Source organism: Rhincodon typus, chromosome 6 (genome assembly GCF_021869965.1).
Source record: "Rhincodon typus isolate 14 chromosome 6, sRhiTyp1.1, whole genome shotgun sequence".
Classification (NCBI taxonomy): Eukaryota; Metazoa; Chordata; class Chondrichthyes; order Orectolobiformes; family Rhincodontidae; genus Rhincodon; species Rhincodon typus.
In genome coordinates, this window is record NC_063337.1 from 92,811,869 (window position 1) to 92,831,569 (window position 19,701).

Sequence of the window (19,701 nt, forward strand, 5' to 3'; positions counted from 1 at the left end):
TCCTTTGCTTAAGATGTTAAGCAAAGGAAAATAGTTTTAAAATCTGAGTCAGGCTATTCAGGAGAGAAGATGAGAGATCCCTTCTCACACAAAGCATGGTCGATGTGTGGAATTTTCTCCCACAAAAAGCAGTATATTTCAGATCGGTTAATCATTTTAAATCTGTAATTGTTAAGCTTTTGTGCTAGACAATACATAATAGGACATGGTGCTAAGGTATACATCAACTCTGGTCTAATCTTATGATCAACACATCAACTCTGCTCTAATCTTATAAACTTATAACTCTTATGACCCTAGCAGCAAGAAAAAATTTTCTCCATCTAAAATTTCTCCAACCCTAAAAGTTCCTTCAAAATTCTAAAAATATTTCATTTAAATTCTCCTTTAAACTCTTTTGGATCAGAAGCAGTGCAAAAAGATTTCACAATGTGAATTCCTGGGATGAAGGGCTTTTGCAAAGAGGAAAGATTCGATAGGTTGGCATTTTACTGTTTGGAATTCATTAGATTCTGAGGAGGCTTGACAGAGTGGAGACTGAGAGGGTGTTTCCCCTTGTAGGAGAGTTTAGAATTTAGAATTAATCTGATGCTGCCTGGCCTGCTGTGTTCCTCCAGCTCCATACTGTGTTATCTCTGACTCCAGCAGAGTTCCTACTATCTCTTAGAATTGAGGGGTGCTATTTAACCAGGAGCAAGGATTTACTGTTTAAGACAGATGAGGAGGAGTTTTATTTTTCTCTGAGGGTCTTGTCTTTCAAATTCTCTTCCCAAGAGAACAGTGGAGGCTGTGTCGTTGAATATATTCAAGACTGAATTAGATTTTTGATTGACAAGGGAGTCAAGAATTTTGAGGGGCAGGCAGGAAAGGTGAGTTAAGGCTACGACCAGGTCAGCCATGATCTTGCTGAATGGCTGTACAGGTTCCAGGGCTGAATGGCATTTGTTTTAGTCTTTATGCTCACTATTGCAAAGCATACAAGCTTAGGTTGCAGCACACAGAAGGTTAGGTCAGATTTAATCAATTCTTCAAAAGTGCTGTGCAGAATATTTTGAAAAGCTAGAGACATTTTTTAAAGGGTTGCAACTTTAAGTCAACAAAACAACACTTTCCTGCTTTGTAAATAACAAGGTCAGACTGCTTTTGTTTTGATCTAATAGTCTTGAACTACAATAAGCTTTCAGGACTTTATAGTTAATGTTTAAAGGATATCTCTGCAAGAAAACCTGGATAATAACTTTACTGCATCATGCTAATTAAGCTCACCTTTATGAAAGAAATGCTTTGAGTTGAATCTCATTCTTCAGGGAGTCTTTTTAAATGGTCCATAAAATTGACTGTAAAATAAAACGAGGATGAAAATATTTTGACAGTGTAGTTTGCTGTTTACTCCTTGAGTGACCAAACTTTGTTAATTTATGTTGGCACTGTGTACAATGCATCTTGAGCAAACCGCCACTTTGTTCTATTTTGCATTTTCCAAAAACGCATGTTTACGTTCATTTGTGGGAAATGATGGCTATTCCTGCTTCCTCCACTGAAGTAGTCTGTAAGTGAATTAAAATAAATCTTCCATGTTTCATGTATTTGTTTTGCTGGAGAAAGTGTCATGTGAGTGTAAAAGGTTGTACAGCATTATTTTCATTATCCTTGCTATTGTAAACTTGTATTATTTCAGAGGAGATAACGAAATGTGGAACTGGAGGAACTCAGTAGGCTAGGCAGCATCAGAGGAGCGGGAAAGTTCACGTTTCAGGTCAGGACCCTTTTTTTCTGAAGAAGAGTCCCGGCCCGAAACATCAACTTTCCTGATCTTCTGATGCTGCCTGGCCTGCTGTGTTCCTCCAGTTCCACACTTTGTTATCTCTGGCTCCAGCATCTGCAGTTCTTGCTATCTCTTATTTCAGAGGAGAGTAGTTTCAGAGTGGACTCAGTTACTGCAAGATTTTTGCTAGTAAAGAGTTATGTCTGGAGACCTGCAAAACAGCATACAATTGTCAGCCAGTCAGCAAGGGCTCCCTGATCTTGTTGGCTCTTTCTTCCCACCCAGTGCTTTCACAGCACATAGAAACTGCTGTTGCTTTCCTGGTTGAAATCATAGAGTCATTATAGTATCAAAAAAGACTATCCAGCCATCAAGTATGGCAGCTCTCTACAGTAACCAGTCAGTCCCCGTACCCCACACTATCCCTGTGTCCCTAAATGTTTATTTCCCTCAAATGCCTATTTCCTTTTAAAATCATTGATATTTTTGCTTCCATTACCCTGGCAGACATCAAATTCTAGACTGTTATTTGCCTTGTAAAATAATTCTTCCAAATACCAACTTTGTATCTCTAGCCTAAATCCTAAAATTTACTTCTCTGTTCTTGTACCATAAGTAAAGGGAGCAACTTGTCCTCTTCTATCATATTCAAACTTGTCACAAGTTTGTACACATCTATTAGATTCTCCTTCATTCTCTGTTAGGACAACACAGCTTCTCCAACCTGGCCTTGCAGTTAAATTCCCTCATCCCTGAAACCATTCTAGTAAAGCTCCTTTGCACCTTCTCAAGAGTTTTCACATCCTCCTCAAAGTGTGGCAGGCAGAAACAGAGATAATTGTACCCACCCCACTGTTTCTAACTACCTTCGACTGTGCTAGTTCAACTGGGACAGTTGCTTAAGGTGGGACTGCTTCTGGAAGCTATACCAGCACACAGATAAAATGGGAGGAAACCATTCATCCCCTCAATCATGTTCTACCATTCAATTAGCTCCTGGTTGAGCTATGCCTTAAATCCAGCTACCCACCTCGGTTCTGTAGCCTTTCATAAATGTCTCTATGTTTTGATTTAGCAACTAAAAACAGGAGTACGGGAGTAGGTCATTTGGCTGTTTGAGCCTGTTCCACCATTCAGAATGATTTTGGCTGATCCTCAAACTCAATGCCATATTCCTGCTTTCTTCCCATACCCCTTGAAGTCTTTAAAGTAAAAAATATACTATCTCTTCCTTGAATACATTCAGTGGACTTGGCTTCCACTGCCTTGTGTAGTACAGAGTTCATGACCCCTCAGTTCTAAATGATCAATCCACTGAAACTGTGTCCTTTGGTTCCATACTCCCAAACCAAGGAAAAAAATCTGTCGTGTTAAAATTTTATATGTGCCAGTCAGATCCCTCTTATCCTTCTAAACACTAGTGAATACAGGCCCAGTCAAACCAATCTCTCCATTAAGGACAGTCCTGCCATCCCATTTAAATACCTGAAGCCTCCTTGCATCTTCTTCACAACTCTTGATCCTGCGAAGTTTTATGTCATCAGAAATGGAAATGTTGTATTTAGTTCCGTCATTCAGGCCATTTATGTATAAATCATATGGTACTCAAACGTTGATCCTTGCAATACCTAACTAGTCACTGCCTGCCACATGGAAAAAATATCTATTTATTCCCACTTTCCTTTTCCTATCTATTAATCAAATTTCAATCCATGTGATATATCACCCCCATCCCATGTACTGTAATTACCCACCAACAATTCTGGTTGCCCTGCTACAGGAAGGATGTTAATAAACTGGAAAAGGTACAGAAAAGACTTAGAAAGATGTTACCAGGACTAGAGGTTTGATTTATATGGATAGGCAGGGACTATTTTTTCCTGGAGTGTAGGAGGCTGAGGGGTTATAGAGGTTTATAAAATCATGAGGGACGTTGAGAAGGTGAATAGGCAAGGTCTTTTCCCCAGGGTGGGGGAATACATAACTAGAGGCATAGGTTTAAGTTGAGAGGGGAAGATTTAAAAGAGACCTGAGGGGCAATGTTTTCACACAAAGGGTGGTGAGTATATAAGGAGGAAGTGGCAGAGGCAAGTACAGTTGTAACATTTGGACAGGCACATGGATAGGAAAGGTTTACAGGGATATGGGCAAACGCAGGCAAATGGGACTAATTCAGTTTAGGAAACCTGGTCAGCATGGACGAGCTGGGCTAAAGGGCCTGTTTCTGTGCTATATGATTGTATAACTTCTGACATGGGACCCTTATTAAAAGCCTTCTGAAATTCCAAGCACACCACATCTACTGGTTCTCCCTTCTCTATTCTACTACTTAAATCCTCAAAAAAGTCCAGTAGATTTGCTCAATGTGATTGGCCTTTCATAAACCCATGCTGGCTTTGTCCAATCCTGTTAAATTTTCCAAGTACTTTGTTATGGCATCTTTTATGAAAGACTCTAACATTTTTTCCATTACTGAAGTTGGACTAACCGGCCTGCAATTGTCTTGCTTTCTCTCTCTCCTCTTTTAAACAGTGGGGTAACATTTGCCACCCTCCAGTCTGTAGGAACTGCTCTGGAGTCTAGAGATGACGATCAATGTACCCAGTATTTCCAGGGCCACTTCTTTAGTACTCTGGAATGTAGGTTATTAGAACATAGAACATAGAACATTACAGCGCAGTACAGGCCCTTCGGCCCTCGATGTTGCGCCGACCTGTGAAACCAATCTGAAGTCCATCTAACCTAAACTATTCCATTATCATCCATATGTTTATCCAATGACCATTTAAATGCCCTTAAAGTTGGCAAGTCTACTACTCTTGCAGGCAGGGCATTCCACGCCCTCACTACTCTCTGAGTAAAGAACCTACCTCTGACATCTGTCCTATATCTATCACCCCTCAATTTAAAGCTATGTCCCCTCGTGCTAGCCACCACCATCCGAGGAAAAAGGCTCCCACTGTCCACCCTATCTAATCCTCTGATCATCTTGTATGTCTCTATTAAGTCACCTGTTAACCTTCTTCTCTCTAACGAAAACAGCCTCAAGTCCCTCAGCCTTTCCTCATAAGACCTTCCCTCCATACCAGGCAACATCCTGGTAAATCTCCTCTGCACCCTTTCCAATGCTTCCACATCCTTCCTATAATGCGGTGACCAGAACTGTACGCAATACTCCCAAGTGCGGCCGCACCAGAGTTTTGTACAGCTGCAACATGACCTCATGGCTCCGAAACTCAATCCCTCTACTAATAAAACCTAACATACCGTACGCCTTCTTAACAACACTATCAACCTGGGTGGCAACTTTCAGTGATCTATGCACATGGACACCGAGATCTCTTTGCTCATCCACACTACCAAGAACCTTACCATTAGCCCAGTACTCTGTATTCCTGTTGCTCCTTCCAAAGTGAATCACCTCACACTTTTCCGCATTAAACTCCATTTGCCACCTCTCAGCCCAGCTCTGCAGCTTATCTATGTCCCTCTGTAACCTGCAACATCCTTCCGCAGTATCCACAACTCCACCAACTTTGGTGTCATCCGCAAATTTACTAACCCATCCTTCTACGCCCTCATCCAGGTCATTTATAAAAATGACAAACAGCAGTGGCCCCAAAACAGATCCTTGAGGTACACCACTAGTAACTGAACTCCAGGATGAACATTTCCCATCAACCACCACCCTCTGTCTTCTTACAGCTAGCCAATTTCTGATCCAAACCGCTAAATCACCCTCAATCCCATGCCTCCGTATTTTCTGCAATAGCCTACCATGGGGAACCTTATCAAACGTTTACTGAAATCCATATACACCACATCAACCGCTTTACCCTCATCTACCTGTTTGGTCACCTTCTCAAAGAACTCAATAAGGTTTGTGAGGCACGACCTACCCTTCACAAAACCGTGTTGACTATCCCTAATCAAATTATTCCTTTCTAGATGATTATAAATCCTATCTGTTATAATCCTTTCCAACACTTTACCCACAACCGAAGTAAGGCTCACTGGTCTATAATTACCAGGGTTGTCTCTACTCCCCTTCTTGAACAAGGGGACAACATTTGCTAGTCTCCAGTCTTCGGGCACTATTCCTGAAGACAATGATGACATAAAGATCAAAGCCAAAGGCTCTGCAATCTCTTCTCTAGCTTCCCAGAGAATCCTAGGATAAATCCCATCCGGCCCAGGGGACTTATCTATTTCCACACCTTCCAGAATTGCTAACACCTCCTCCTTATGAACCTCAATCCCGTCTAGTCTAATAGCTTGTATCTCAGTATTCTCCTCGACAACATTGTCTTTTTCCTCTGTGAATACTGATGAAAAATATTCATTTAGCGCCTCTCCTATCTCTTCGGACTCCACGCACAACTTCCCATTACTGTCCTTGACTGGCCCTAATCTTACTGTAGTCATTCTTTTATTCCTGACATACCTGTAGAAAGCTTTAGGGTTTTCCTTGATCTTACCTGCTGAAGACTTCTCATGTCCCCTCCTGGCTCTTCTTAGCTCTCTCTTTAGGTCCTTCCTGGCTAACTTGTAACTCTCAAGTGCCCTAACTGAGCCTTCACGCCTCATCTCTACATAAGCCTCCTTCTTCCTCTTGACAAGTGATTCAACTTCTTTAGTAAACCACGGTTCCCTCACTCGACCACTTCCTCCCTGCCTGACAGGTACATACTTCTCAAGGACATGCAGTAGCTGTTCCTTGAACAAGCTCCACATTTCAATTGTGCCCAGCCCCTGCAGTTTCCTTCTCCATCCTATGCATCCTAAATCTTGCCTAATCGCCTCATAATTGCCTTTCCCCCAGCTATAACTCTTGCCCTGCAGTATATACCTATCCCTTTCCATCGCTAAAGTAAACGTAACTGAATTGTGTTCACTATCACCAAAGTGCTCACCTACCTCCAAATCTAACACCTGGCCTGGTTCATTACCCAGTACCAAATCCAATGTGGCCTCGCCTCTTGTTGGCCTATCTACATACTGTGTCAGGAAACCCTCCTGCACACATTGGACAAAAACTGACCCATCTAAAGTACTTGAACTATAGCGTTTCCAGTCAATATTTGGAAAATATTTGGTTATTAGTCCCTGGTGTTTTGTAAGCCTTTCACTCTATTTATTTTCTTAAAACCATTTTGTGATTAATACTGATTTCCTTCAGCTCCTTAAAACCTTATCAATTTTAGATTTAACCTTTTCAATTCAGTGTCCCACTTTCAATAACTTTTTGGGAGAGGGAGTTCCAGAGTTTCACCACCAATTTTTGTGTAAAGAAGCCCTTCCTGGCATTGCCTTTAAACAGCCAAGCTCTGTTTATAAGATTCTGGACTCCCTCCAAAAGACTAAATAATTTCTTCATATTTTATCAACTCCTTTAAATCATCATAAAATGAGAACATTATGGTAGGCATGTGTTGCTTCAATCTTGCCCCACCTTTTTAAGATGAGTTGCTGAGTGAATGGTATTGAATGGAAATGAGAAGGTTCTCCCACAGGAAAGGATAGAAAAAATTGCAGAGGAGAGCTTGCTGACAGTTAAGCATCCTTTGTTTATAGTAACTTGTTTGTACGTTATCTGTTGCTATGGAAGGTGAGAGAAGAATAAGGCTGTGTGTCACATGAGAAATTGACAATCACATTTCAACTGAAATTAATTTTGCCTTGATGTCAAAGATAGTTACATCCGTTTGTTACTGTAGGGAGCCGAGCACATAATCTGGATTGATACTTCAGTACCCTCCTGAGGAACTGCTTTATTTTCTGGCTTTGAGATAAGTCTTAAACCAAGACCTCATTTGCTCTCTGAAGTGTATGTAAAAGATCTTATTGTGTTTTTGCAAGACAAGCAGCTGTATTCTTCCTCATGCTCTTACCAATATTTATCCCCTAACCAATGTCAACAAGACATAGCTTGTTTTATCATGGATCTCATTGTTCTTCATGGGTCCTTGCTGTGCACAATTGAGTAGTTGCATTTCTCTACTTTACAATATTGAATACGCATCACAAACATTTCAGTCACTGAGGTGCACTTTGGGACAATTTGAAGGCTTAAAGAGCACTGTATAAATGCAGACTGTTTCTTTCCTGTAATTCATTGAAGGCTTGGCTTTGCCAAATGATAATCTGCCAGAAATTGGATGACTTCCAATGAAGCTCAGATTGTTCTCCTTAGAGTAGAGAAGGTGAAAAAGAAATTTAATAAAGGTATTCAAAACTGAAGAGTTTGATCCATTTAAAAGCGAAAAACTGTTTTGGGTGACAGGAAGGTCTGGCATCAAAGGACACAGATTTAAGATAATTGGCAGAAGTGACGGTGATGGGGTGGTGATGAGAATTTTTTTTAAACCAAGTCTGTTGCTGTGATCTGGAGTGGCCTGCCTAAAAGTGTGATGGAAGCAAATTCAATAATAATTTTCACAAAGGAATTGAACACACATTTAAAGCGTTTAAAAAAACAGTACCATGCTGTAGGTCAAGAGCATTGGTGACTAACTGAGTAATTTTTTTTCAAAGAGGCAGCATAAGCAATACTCGTTGAATGGCCTTCTGAGCTGTATGTTTTGATGAATTCAAAATGTTGCGCTGAATGTTTATCGCTTAGAGATCTAGATTTGAGTCAAAATATATCCGTGTAAACAAGTAATAATTTATTCATGAAATGATTTCTTTTAAAATTGTTACTTATTCAATAAAATAAGGTTTAACTTAACAATTTTTGTGCATTTACAGTGCTGAATTTTTTATCACTCAACATCCTGAATAGTTAATATTGTTTTCTTGTGCATATGTTCAACAAAATAGTCTTGTTACAACTGTTACAACATGTTGTGACAAGAAAAGAGTTTGGTTTCCTGTATGAAGGTTATTTCTGTCCAGATCAAAACATTATTGGATAATTGGTTTGCTGAACAGAAATTGATTTTAACCCTCTGGGATTTTCTATTGTGACAAATTATTTCCTTTTTCAGTGCCTTTCCCGAGATGCAGCTGGAAATATGAAAATTCAGTATCTTGGCACTGTGGTAAGCTGTTATTTACTCTTAAATGCTCTATATATTTTTGTAATGTAGGAGATGCAGAGTTGCTGGTAAATAATGTTGTTCATATTAGCTCCATTTATAATAAGCTTGTAAAAAATGATCTAGTGGGTTCAGATGTGTTGGCAAATGCACTATATGAATTGTTACAAAGCCACGCAGACCTGAAGGCTCCAGGTTTGTTTCATGGGCTTTGTAGTGTTGTGGTGAATCAGGGAGTGTCAATGGATTTTGGCCACATGGACTTCCAGAAGGCACTTGTTAAGATTCTGTAAAAGAGATTATTAATTTAAAAAATAGACTGTGTAGAATTGGAGATAACCTTGTAACTTGGGTTGATTAGGAGTTTGTGAACAAAGAATAAACCAGGTAATTCTCTAATATGGAGCAAGTGTGTTCCCCAAAGGTGAACTGGGACCTCCAATTTTCAGCATATCTATTAATGATTTGGATGAGTGGATAGAGAGTTGTATGTTGAAGTTTACAGGTGACACTAAGTTGGAAGGCACAGCAAATACCTTGATGCCAAGGGACAAATAATGAAGTTGGAGGTCATTGTGAAGAAATGTGAGGACCTGAGAAAGACACATTGGTACCGTCTCTTAATAACGAGAGTCTAGAAGATGTGGAAGAATAAAGGGATTTGGGTGTTTGTGTACACATATTACTAAAAAATGGTGCACAGGAACAAAAGGTATTGTAAACGAGAATGGAGTTTTGCCCTTCATCTCAAGGGGATGGAATTGAAAAGTGAGGAATTTATGTAATAAATACAGAGAATGCTGGAGAAACTTAGCATGTCTGGCAGCATCTTTGGAGAGAGAAACAGTTAATGTTTCAGGAAATTATGCTTTTCTTGCTTAGATCCTTAGTCAGATCTAGTCTGGCGTAAAGTTTAGTTTTTAGCAGCTTTGCGGGGAGGCAATCACCTAGTGGTATTATCGCTGGACTGCTCACCTAGAGACCCAGGTAACGTTCTGGGGACCTGGGTTCAAATCCCACCATGGCAGATGATAGAATTTGAATTCAATAAAATCTGGAATTAAGAGTCTCATGATGACCATGAATCCACTGTCGTTTGTCAGAAAAACCGATCTGGTTCACTAATGTCCTTTAGGGAAGGAAACTGCAATCCTTACCTGGTCTGGTCTACACGTTACTCTAGACCCACTGCAATGTGGTTGACTGTCAGCTTAATTGCCACTGGGCAGTTGGGGATGGACAATAAATGTTGGCCGAGCCAGTGATGCCCTCATCCTGTGAATGAATAAAAACAAAAGACCTTACCCCATGGAAGCTATGTGGACCTTAGACCGAATATATCACAAATTCACATGAAAGGTTCCAGGATTTAAGTGGTTAGATTATGAGGACAAGTTGTATAAATGGTGTTTGTCAAAAGCTGATCAAACCAATGGATTTAAAATCATAAAGTAATGAGAAGTATAGAAACAGTAACAGAGAGAAAATGTTTGCTCTAGTGGGCGAAAGCAAAACAAAGGTCACCCTGAGCAGCTCTATGATACAGGTCTCTGTGCTGTACGAATGTTAAAATAAACATTTTCTGTAGCTAAAGGACCATTAACCCAGTGAAAAATGCTCTTTGATCTTCCCAAAACTTGCAGATCTTCCAGTGTAAAGAGGTGTCCTTGACTGTGTGTTGTTGACTTGCATATTCCAGATCCTGCTTGATATAGTGAGGAATACATGAAAGCTCAGTGCAGCCACTGGATAGGCACAATGAGAAAAGACCACTATCTAAGGCACTTCAGCCATGATAGACCAAGAGACTGGAAACTCAGGAAAGCCCCTCAAGCTGTATGGTTGACCTGTAAAAGAATGAGGTAAAATATAAACCATATGTAAATTTAGTGAGCAACATACACATTGAAATACATTGATTTCATGGAATTATAGAATCTCTGCAGTGTGGAAGCAGGCCATTTGGCCTATCGAGTCCACACCAACGCTTCGAAGAGCAGACCCACACCCTTGCCCTATCACTGTAACCCTGCATTTCCCATGGCTAACCCACCTAGCCTGCACATCTCTGGACACTATGGGCAATTTAGCATGGCCAATCTACCTAACTTGCACATCTTTGAACTTGATTGCATTTGACTTGCAATTTTAAATATACCATACTTTTACAAATTTTATGAATAAAGTATATTTTGTAAAAAGGTGCTATTAAAATTAGGGCTAGGTGATTTAGGAGTGGATCAAGAAACCTGTGGAAATCTGGGACTCTTTCCCCAAAAGGCTGTGGATGTTAGGGGTCATTTTGGAATTTTCAGGACTGGGATTGCTACGTTTTATAAGGTTAAGGGAACCATAACCACGGTTGATAAATAGAATTGAGTTACAGATCAGCCAAGCCTTAAATGAGCAGCAAAACATTCCACGAGATTAAAGGATCACTGGATCAGGTGGCTGGTTCATGAAGTGGTTACTGATTTGTTACGTTCTTTCACTCAGATCTGTTTCTGGCTGGGTGGGTGTCACCTCTATCAGAAGGTAGATATTCCAGGTAATTCACGGCCAGAGTGATCTCCTGGACCCATTTTGATCATTACTGTGGGCAAGCAAAGAATTTCCCGATTGGTTCATCTCCAATTTTGCCTGCGCTTTTAATCAGCTTCCTCAATTTCCTCAGGAGATTGTCTAGTTTTGGATGGGGTTAGGTATATCTGGTGACACACAAGGTATCATAATTATGTGGGATAGGATGAGTGGGCCAGATTGGACTAGTTTGTCATTGTTCATATTGGGCTTGAGGAACTGAATGGCATCCTCCAGTTCCTAACAGCTGAATCTAACCATTTTTTGTTGTCAAGTTTCATGGACGGTTTCTCTTCACGAGGCCTAGAGAGTTTTCTCACGTGAATGTTCCCATCTCATTAACTACCTAACCCACCCTTTTGGCATCCCCCCCGTCTGATGGTAGCCCAGTTCTACCACTTGCCTGGGCTGGAAGAACTCGTCATTGCTGGGCCATCCGAAATAGCCTATCTTCTCTGCTGGCAGAGCCATAATGGAAGCCCAGATGTGCACTTGCACAAGTTAGGTAGCTTCATAACCCCGAGCTTCCTTATGCTTGCCACTTCAACACACTACCATGTTCCCTGGCAATTATTTCTGTTTCAGGCCTGCTGCAGCAAGGCTCAGTGTAAACTGGAAGAACAGCATCTCATTTTCCGCTTGGGGACCCTGCGGCCTTCAGGACTCAAACTCAAGTTCAATAATTTTAGGGCCTGAATACCCTTAACCACACTCCCCAGCTCCTGTCATCTCATGGACTACTTTCAGCACAGTCAATCCATTTTCACCTGTTCATATTCCCCATTATCAACTTTTCTTCCTCAACAGCTTACTATCAAGTACTTTGTCTTTCTAACTTTGTTTCTTTTTCTCTGGTCTCTGTCTCCAGCTGTCTGCTCACTACCCCCCCACCTTCATCAGCATAAATACCACCTTTTCATGGCAACTATCAGTTCTGAAGAATGGTCACTGACGTGAAAAATTAGCTCTGCTTTATCGCCACAAATGCTGCCAGACCTGTTGAGTTTCTCCAGCAATTTTTGTTTTTGTTCCAGTTCTTCAGAACTTGCAGTTCTCTGCTTTATTTTACACCACTGAGGACTACTCCCTTTTTGATTTTGAGATATGGCCATTACATTAATGCACATACAATGTGTTTGTTGCACAGCCTGTTGGAACGTGGTGCAGGTGTGAGATGGACATAGTGTCATGCCTTACAACATGACAACACCCTTGAATGAGCACTGCTGCCAGGCATGCCAACCTGCCTAGTTTTGTGTCTGTGCTACCCTGCAAGGCCACACCCAGTCAGTGTGTGCCTTTAAAGTCTGGCTGATGGGGTAATGTGCAGAAAGGCAAAGCAGAAATGGTAATCCAGAAATGGACATCCAGGTCGACACAAAGTGAGTGGATGCTAAGAAAGCAAGGAAACAGCCCCTAGGCAGCCCCAGGGATGTGCCATGATGTTGTGTAGAGGCTGGCAAGTATTCAATGCCAAGGTCAATGGACATGGGGTGCATGCAACCACTGCCCTGGAGTGTGCCCACGAGGTTGCTTTCAGAGGTGGCAGTGTAGAGGAGCGAGCTGGAGTCACCAGGTAGCTGCTCCAACTTTCATGACAATTCCTGGCATCTAGGTTTCTATCTGGTACATGGTGGAATTGGAACCTCCATATTATTGAGATGAAATCCTGAGTTAATAAGGATGATGATGGACAATAACCCCTGGTAATAGGCATTTCGCTGCTCCTGAGCAAGAATCTTGTCTTGATGCCTGGGACTCTGATGGAAAATGTGATTTGTTGCTCCCACATTCGAGAAAGCCCTCAAAGGACGTCTTGTGTGACTCTTCCAGATATCTCATATGAACCATGTCGTTCAGGCTTCTATTGGATTCTGCCTTTTTCCCTCAGTCATTCAATCCAGCAAATGATAGAATCGGCAAGAAGGAGGAACTTGCCAGCAGGTTATGCCAGAGGATTAACGGAGTGTCAGTGCCCAATAAAGAGAGACAACCTGGCCTCGTCTGTTAACTTATTGACTGTTGCCTAGAATTCTGTTAATCACAGTCGTGCTGCTGCCTCTTCCCGCCAGAGTGTTGCTGAGACATTTTTTTCTAAGGCTTTATCTCAAAAAGAACATAGAAATTCTCTCCACTTTTGTAGTTTATGCAGGAGTGTCTGAAGCTCGTTGCAGTTTGTTAGTCACCTTTGTTCTTTAGTTCAAATTGCCTGTTTCCTCCTTTAGGCTGGCCGATGTTCATTCTGCTAAACTGTAAAGCACTAATATAATTCAGATGAGACCTTTGAAGCTTCAAAACTGCCAGTGGATTCGGTTTTGTAACAAGTGCCAGTCCTTCAGCTCTCTTGCAGCTCATGTATAAAGTGATGACAATTTTTAAGACTGTGCCTGCTGTTTCTTCCCTTATTAGACAATTCTCCAGTGTTACAAGTCACATTACAGCGATGTCGAGATGAGGAGGAATTCATTCACCTAGAGGGCGGTACATCTTTGGAATTCTCGTCTCAATCAGTGAGCGTGTTGAAGACAGAAATCAGTAGACTTCTGGACACTACTGACATTGATATGGAGATAGCTAATTAATGTGACATTGAGCTGGATGATTGGCCATGATCTGATTGAATGGTGAAGCAGGCTTGATGGTTTGAATGGCCTACCCTTTTTCTATGCTCCTCTGATGGTAGTGAGTACGCAGATTAGCGGAACTGACAGAGTAGTGTTGAGTGAGTGTAGGACTTGATTTGAAGGTCCCTAAACCTTTCCTATAGACCAGTCCTTGAAACTTATCTCTTTGACCGTGTTTTTGGTCGTCATCTGTCCTAATATCTCCTTAGGTGGCTCAAAGTCAAATTTTGCATGTTAATTGCTCCTGTAAAGCACCAGGGGATGTTTAATTACATTAAATTTGCAATATAAAAATTGTCTAATTAGTAGCTTTTTCCAAGCAACCGGCTGCATCGAATTCTAGAGCTTCTATTATGTTTTCCTAAGCCAGTGTGTCAACCTAAGTTTTCAGTAGATTGAATTTCATACGAACATCTTAATATTAGTTTCTGCAGACCAGGGCTCAAAATGCAGTGAGCAAGCTTGGATAGCCACCAAAATGCTCAGTCAAATTCAATCATGGGAGCGAATCAAGCAGAGGAATATCAGCCCATTATTAAAAAGTGGGCAGAAATGGTGAAGAGCTGGTCAGCAGCAAATCTGAGCTGAGAACAAGGGGCATAGGAAGTGAGGCTGGCAAAGATGGCATCGGGGAGCTGGACTGGTGAGGCTGGGGCCTGTAGAGATGGTCTGATGAGCCTGGGGCCTGTGGAAAGGGGCTGGAGCATGAGGGACTAGGGGAAAGTAAGGCTGCAAAGAAGGAAGAGTATCTACAAAGTGGAGTGAAAGTCTCCAAATGGGGTTGAGGGCTTGTAAAGGAAGGCAAAGAAGGTCTGCACTATGGCGAGAGAGGGTTTGAAAAGGGGAGAGAGCAATTTTAAATATTTTACAAATGGTTTTCCCCTCGAATTGGCATTTCTTATGAATTCTCCTGATGAATACAAGATGAAATGCTTCAACGGAATGAGTCTTTGGCAGCAATACTCAAATGTAAAAAGTAATATTGCTATGTGAATCCATCACCTTCTAAATGAGTTACTGAGACTGTAAAAGGAGGCCCCAGGAACCAAATGGTGTCTCTGAAAAATCAAAATGTGGTCCTCGAGAAAATCTCAAGAGGAGCCTTCAGTGGTGGTGGGTGGATGGCGTTGAACTTCTGTGAAAGAGTCTATTTGCTTCTAAATCTAAAGCTGTGAAATCTTCTTTCAATGTTTCCAATTCTGGGCACTTGTGCATTCCTAATTTGCTCACCCTAAATTCTGGAATTCTTTTCCTAAATCTTTTGCATTGTACCTTTCATTTCTCAACTCTCTTCTTCTAAAATAATGGTTTAGATATTTCTGTACACCTGTTCTCATAACTCTTTTCCTGGCTTGGTCTCTCCATTTCATTCTTCGTGCTCCTGTGAAGCACTTTGTGATGTATGATTATGAGAAAGGCACTATATAAATGCAAGTTGTGTTGTTCACCCGCCTGCACAGCACCACATGCATAACTTGCAGATATTTCTACTCCTCCAATTCCAGCCTCTTTAGCGTTTTCTGAAGCTTTGAACTGCCACAGTGTATTTTCTGGAATTCCATCCCTCGACTTTCCTGTGTTTCTGTTTCTCTGTTTTCTTTTAAGATGCTTCTTAAAAGCTAGCTCTTTGCTCAAGTCTTTGGCCACATGCCCTAATATTTCCTCAAGTGTCAAATGTTGATTGCTGAAGTCCCTTTGAAATGCCCCGGTGTTGTATTCTGTGTTTAAAGTGCTAAATAAATTCGTTTTTGTTGTCAAAACCACGGAAGCATCTGACTTTTAACAAGCACGGTTGCTAGGAATACAGTTTTGTTAGTAAATGCGAACAAGGGAGAAAAGCAACCACCAAGCACATTTAGTTAAAGGAGGATTTAGACCCACAGAACACACACGCAAACACGTTATTAATTGTGTAAACATTTGTTTGCTTTGCCACAGTTAACAAAGAGCTCAGTTTTATGATTGCATATTTCTCTTCATTCAGTACTGTGTTGTTTACATAACATAGTGGCCTGTTTTTGTGTAATTCTGTGTAACAGAGTGTCTTATGGTTACTAGAAGAGACAGGGGGAGGCGAGCAGGAGTTGATGGGGCTAATTGGATTGCTCATTTAATGAACTGGCATAGACACAGTAGGCTGAATGGCCTCTGGTTGTACTGTATGGTTTTGTGATTCTAGTGAGTTCACTTTAAGGATTTATCCATTTGCTTTTGGAAAGTTGTTCTTCAGTTTGCTTCCGCTGCCCATTCAGCTAATGCATTCCAGATTGCTATTGCATAAGTGTAGCAAAAAGAAACCTTTTTCTCTTTTGTTCTTTTGCCAATTATGTTAAATATTGATACAGCCATTAAAATAAAAGTCAAAGTATTAAATTCTACTTTAACTACTTTTAATTCAGGCAGCCTAATTTTCTCCTACAGTAGTTAGTTAAGGTTTTCTTGTATTTTTGGATATGTATATTGCACTGCCAAGCCACAATAACTACTTTAATGCATAAATTTTGACTGTTTTTGTACTACCTGGTTTGTTTGGTGGCTTCTGATGCAAATTTGCCAAGTTCAGTCTGCCGTATTGTGCATCAGTATTTTTTCCAGCTGTCAGTACCACTTCAACTTCCTTTGCCAGCATGATGCTACTTAGCACATACTCCACTGACCTTTGCATCGTAAGGGGATTGATTGTAAATCCAGTCATGTTGCCAGTTAGAAGGGCATCAGCTGGGATATAATGATTCATTTGAAATACTGACATTAATGGCAAGCACAATTCTATGTTAGGTTTTTTTTAGTGAAGGCTTTGGACTATACTAATTGTGTATTATGTTATACTTTGATTTTGCAGCACTACGACTGAAGCTATTTGCTTGCTGCATTTTAATTTGTCTGATGTTTGCTACTCGTAATTTTGAGCTCATTCAAAACTCTGCTGCCACGTCCTTATTTGTATCACATTCTGTTGCTCTGTCCTCTGTGCAGCTTGCTGATTTATGTTGGCTCTTCATTAAGCTACACCTCAAATATCAAATTTTCATTCCTTGTTTTCAAATTCTTACTCCTTCCCTATCTCTGAAATCTCCAGCGTTTCAACCCTCCAAGATGTCTGTCCCTCTCCAATTCAGGCCTTCTGGGTTTGGCCCAATTTTAATTGTTCCACAGTTGACCATCCTCCCTAAATTTCCCTCCTTAAACCTCTTGTTCAGCTATCTTTTCTCCTTTACCATGTTCCTTAAATCCATGTTTTTGACCATGCTTTTGGCCACTTTCAGAGGCTCAATGTCCAATTTTCCTTATTATCTGCTTGTGGAGTACCTTATATTTTATTGTGTTAAATGTACAACGTGTTGTAGGGGTGGGATGAGGTTCTGTGCAGTATAAACAATGGCATAGACCAGCTTGGCTGAAATTCCTGCTTTTCTGCTGTAGTTTCCATGTAGTGAATATCTAGAGCAGTGTCGTTCCTGGCATTTAATATATCTCCTGGCAGGGAAAATAACGCAGTTTTAAAATACAGCATTCCATGTTTATTAACCTAAGCAGTAGTTGTAGCTAATTCTGGATTCATACATAATCTCTTAAAACAGTAAATGCCTGATGCCTGTTTGCTCGAAGCTAATAAAATTGTAATTGCCAGATTATATTGTTTATGTTGTTTTCTTTTTGTTTTAACTTTAATGTTTTCTTGCTTCTATCTTGTTGCTTGTGTTGAAGAATAATTGTACTGGAGAATGAAACATCTTCCCTCTCTGTAGTGACAGCATCAAGTCATCTTAGGTCAGGTAAAGTGCAAGTTAGATGCAGGTTAGAGCTTCTCCTGTGCTGGTCCTATAATGTTTCTTGACCCATTCCGTAAAGGGTACCCCCTCCTGCAGTCACGCACCATTTTCATTTACATGATTAACTCTCGTAGCCTATTTACATTGACAGCTTAATAATGAAACTGCCTTGGCAGTTCTCTCAACTGAGTACAATTCATGCAGCCCATCTCTTCCCAAATTCTGCTTTCCAAATTAATATTGGAATTTTAAAGAGGCATTACTGTACTTCACACACTGACTTTTGTGCAGTGCTTGTGTTGTTCCAATATTTTGCAAGCTACCTTACCTGCCATTATTACAATGCAGTGTCAAGCAAATGATTGTGTCGTAACTAGAAACAGTCAGTGTAACAAGGGCACAATCTGCAGGATCCCAAATGGCTTTTGATTGTCATGGATAAGTGTTATTTAATGTTACAGCACAAATTCTTCTAAACTACGATGAATCTATAACAGTTATTTTTTGTTCACTTTGGGTTCCTTGTTACGGAAGAAACTGAACTGATTTATAATGCTCAACAAAATAACAACCATTTAGATTGATATAACACCATCAATATAATAAAAACATACCAAGTGAGGGACATAATTGGACCAAAATTTGACGCTGAGCCACATAAAAAAATACTTTAACAAGTGACCAGAAGCTTGGTTCAGAGAGGTGGAATTTATGGAGTACCTTTTTTTTAATTCATCACGGGATGAGGGTGACACTGGCTAGGCCAGAATTTATGCCCATCCCTAATTGCCCAGAGGGCAGTTAAGAGTCAATGACATTGCTGTGGGTCTGGAGTCACACATAAGCCAGACCAGGTAAAGATGGCTGTTTCTGTCCCTGAAGGACATAAGTGATTTCCAACAATCTGCAATGGATTCGTGGTCATCATTGGATTCCTAATTTAGTTTTTTAATTGAATTCAAATTCCACCATCTACTATGGTGGGATTCGAACCCAGCTCCCCAGAACGTTACTTGGGTCTCTGGATTAACAGTCCAGCGATAATACCATTAGGCCATTACCTCCTGCTAAAAGGAGGAGGCAGAGACAGAATGGTTTGGTGATGAAATTTTGAAGCTTTGGACATAGGGCACTGAAAGCTAGGCTGCCAGTGATGTGTTGATATATGTTTGAGGAGTGCAAGAGTTTAGAATTGGACGAATGTTGAGTTTGTGTAGGGCTGGTTACAGAGGTGAGAAGAGGTGAGGCCTTGAAGGGGTTTGAAAATGGAAACTGAAAATAAAGTTTTGCCAGACTGGGAGCTGATGGAGGTGATGAGCATGGGAGGGATTGGGTGACAGGGACTTGGTGTGAGTTAGGACATAGACACAGAACTGAGGATGAGTTGAAGTTTACACGGAGTTGAAGGTAGAAGAACATTAAAATAGTTGAGTCTGAAGGCAACAAATAACCAGCAGCAGACAGGTTCATTTGTATAATACCAGGAATCAGAGGGTTTTAACCTCTCAGCAGTAGAGGATATAGCAGAAGTATTCAAAATTAGGAAATGGTTTGGGAGGGTAAATAGGGAAAGATATTTGCATTGGTTGAGCATCAGCACCTGGAAAGTATAAATTTAGGATTTCTTCTAGAAAGAGTAAAGCAGAAGTTATTTCAACAGAAAGTATTACAATTCCACATAATTACTGAAGCAGACTTGAGGAAATTAACATGAAAAATATCAGAGATTTTGGAAATATCAGGTAGAGTCACTATAATAACAGGTAGTTCCATTACAGCATCAACAGTGACACAGCAGAATGGGCCAGAATTGTTTCCAAGACAACAAGGTGCAGGGCTGGATGAACACAGCAGGCCAAGCAGCATCATAGGAGCAGAGAGGCTGACGTTTCGGGCCTAGACCCTTCATCAGAAAAGGG

General features: G+C 40.7%; 1 protein-coding gene across 1 annotated transcript in view; it reads left to right on the forward strand.

The window, feature by feature from the left end:
* LOC109930359 (propionyl-CoA carboxylase alpha chain, mitochondrial-like) overlaps positions 1–19,701 on the forward strand; it is a 123,717-nt gene that overhangs the window by 7,100 nt on the left and 96,916 nt on the right. Inside the window, exon 2 of the mRNA XM_048598173.1 lies at positions 8,755–8,808. Within this exon, the coding sequence (XP_048454130.1) occupies positions 8,782–8,808 (27 nt within the window). The 5' untranslated portion in view covers positions 8,755–8,781. The remainder of the gene's footprint in view (positions 1–8,754; positions 8,809–19,701) is intronic.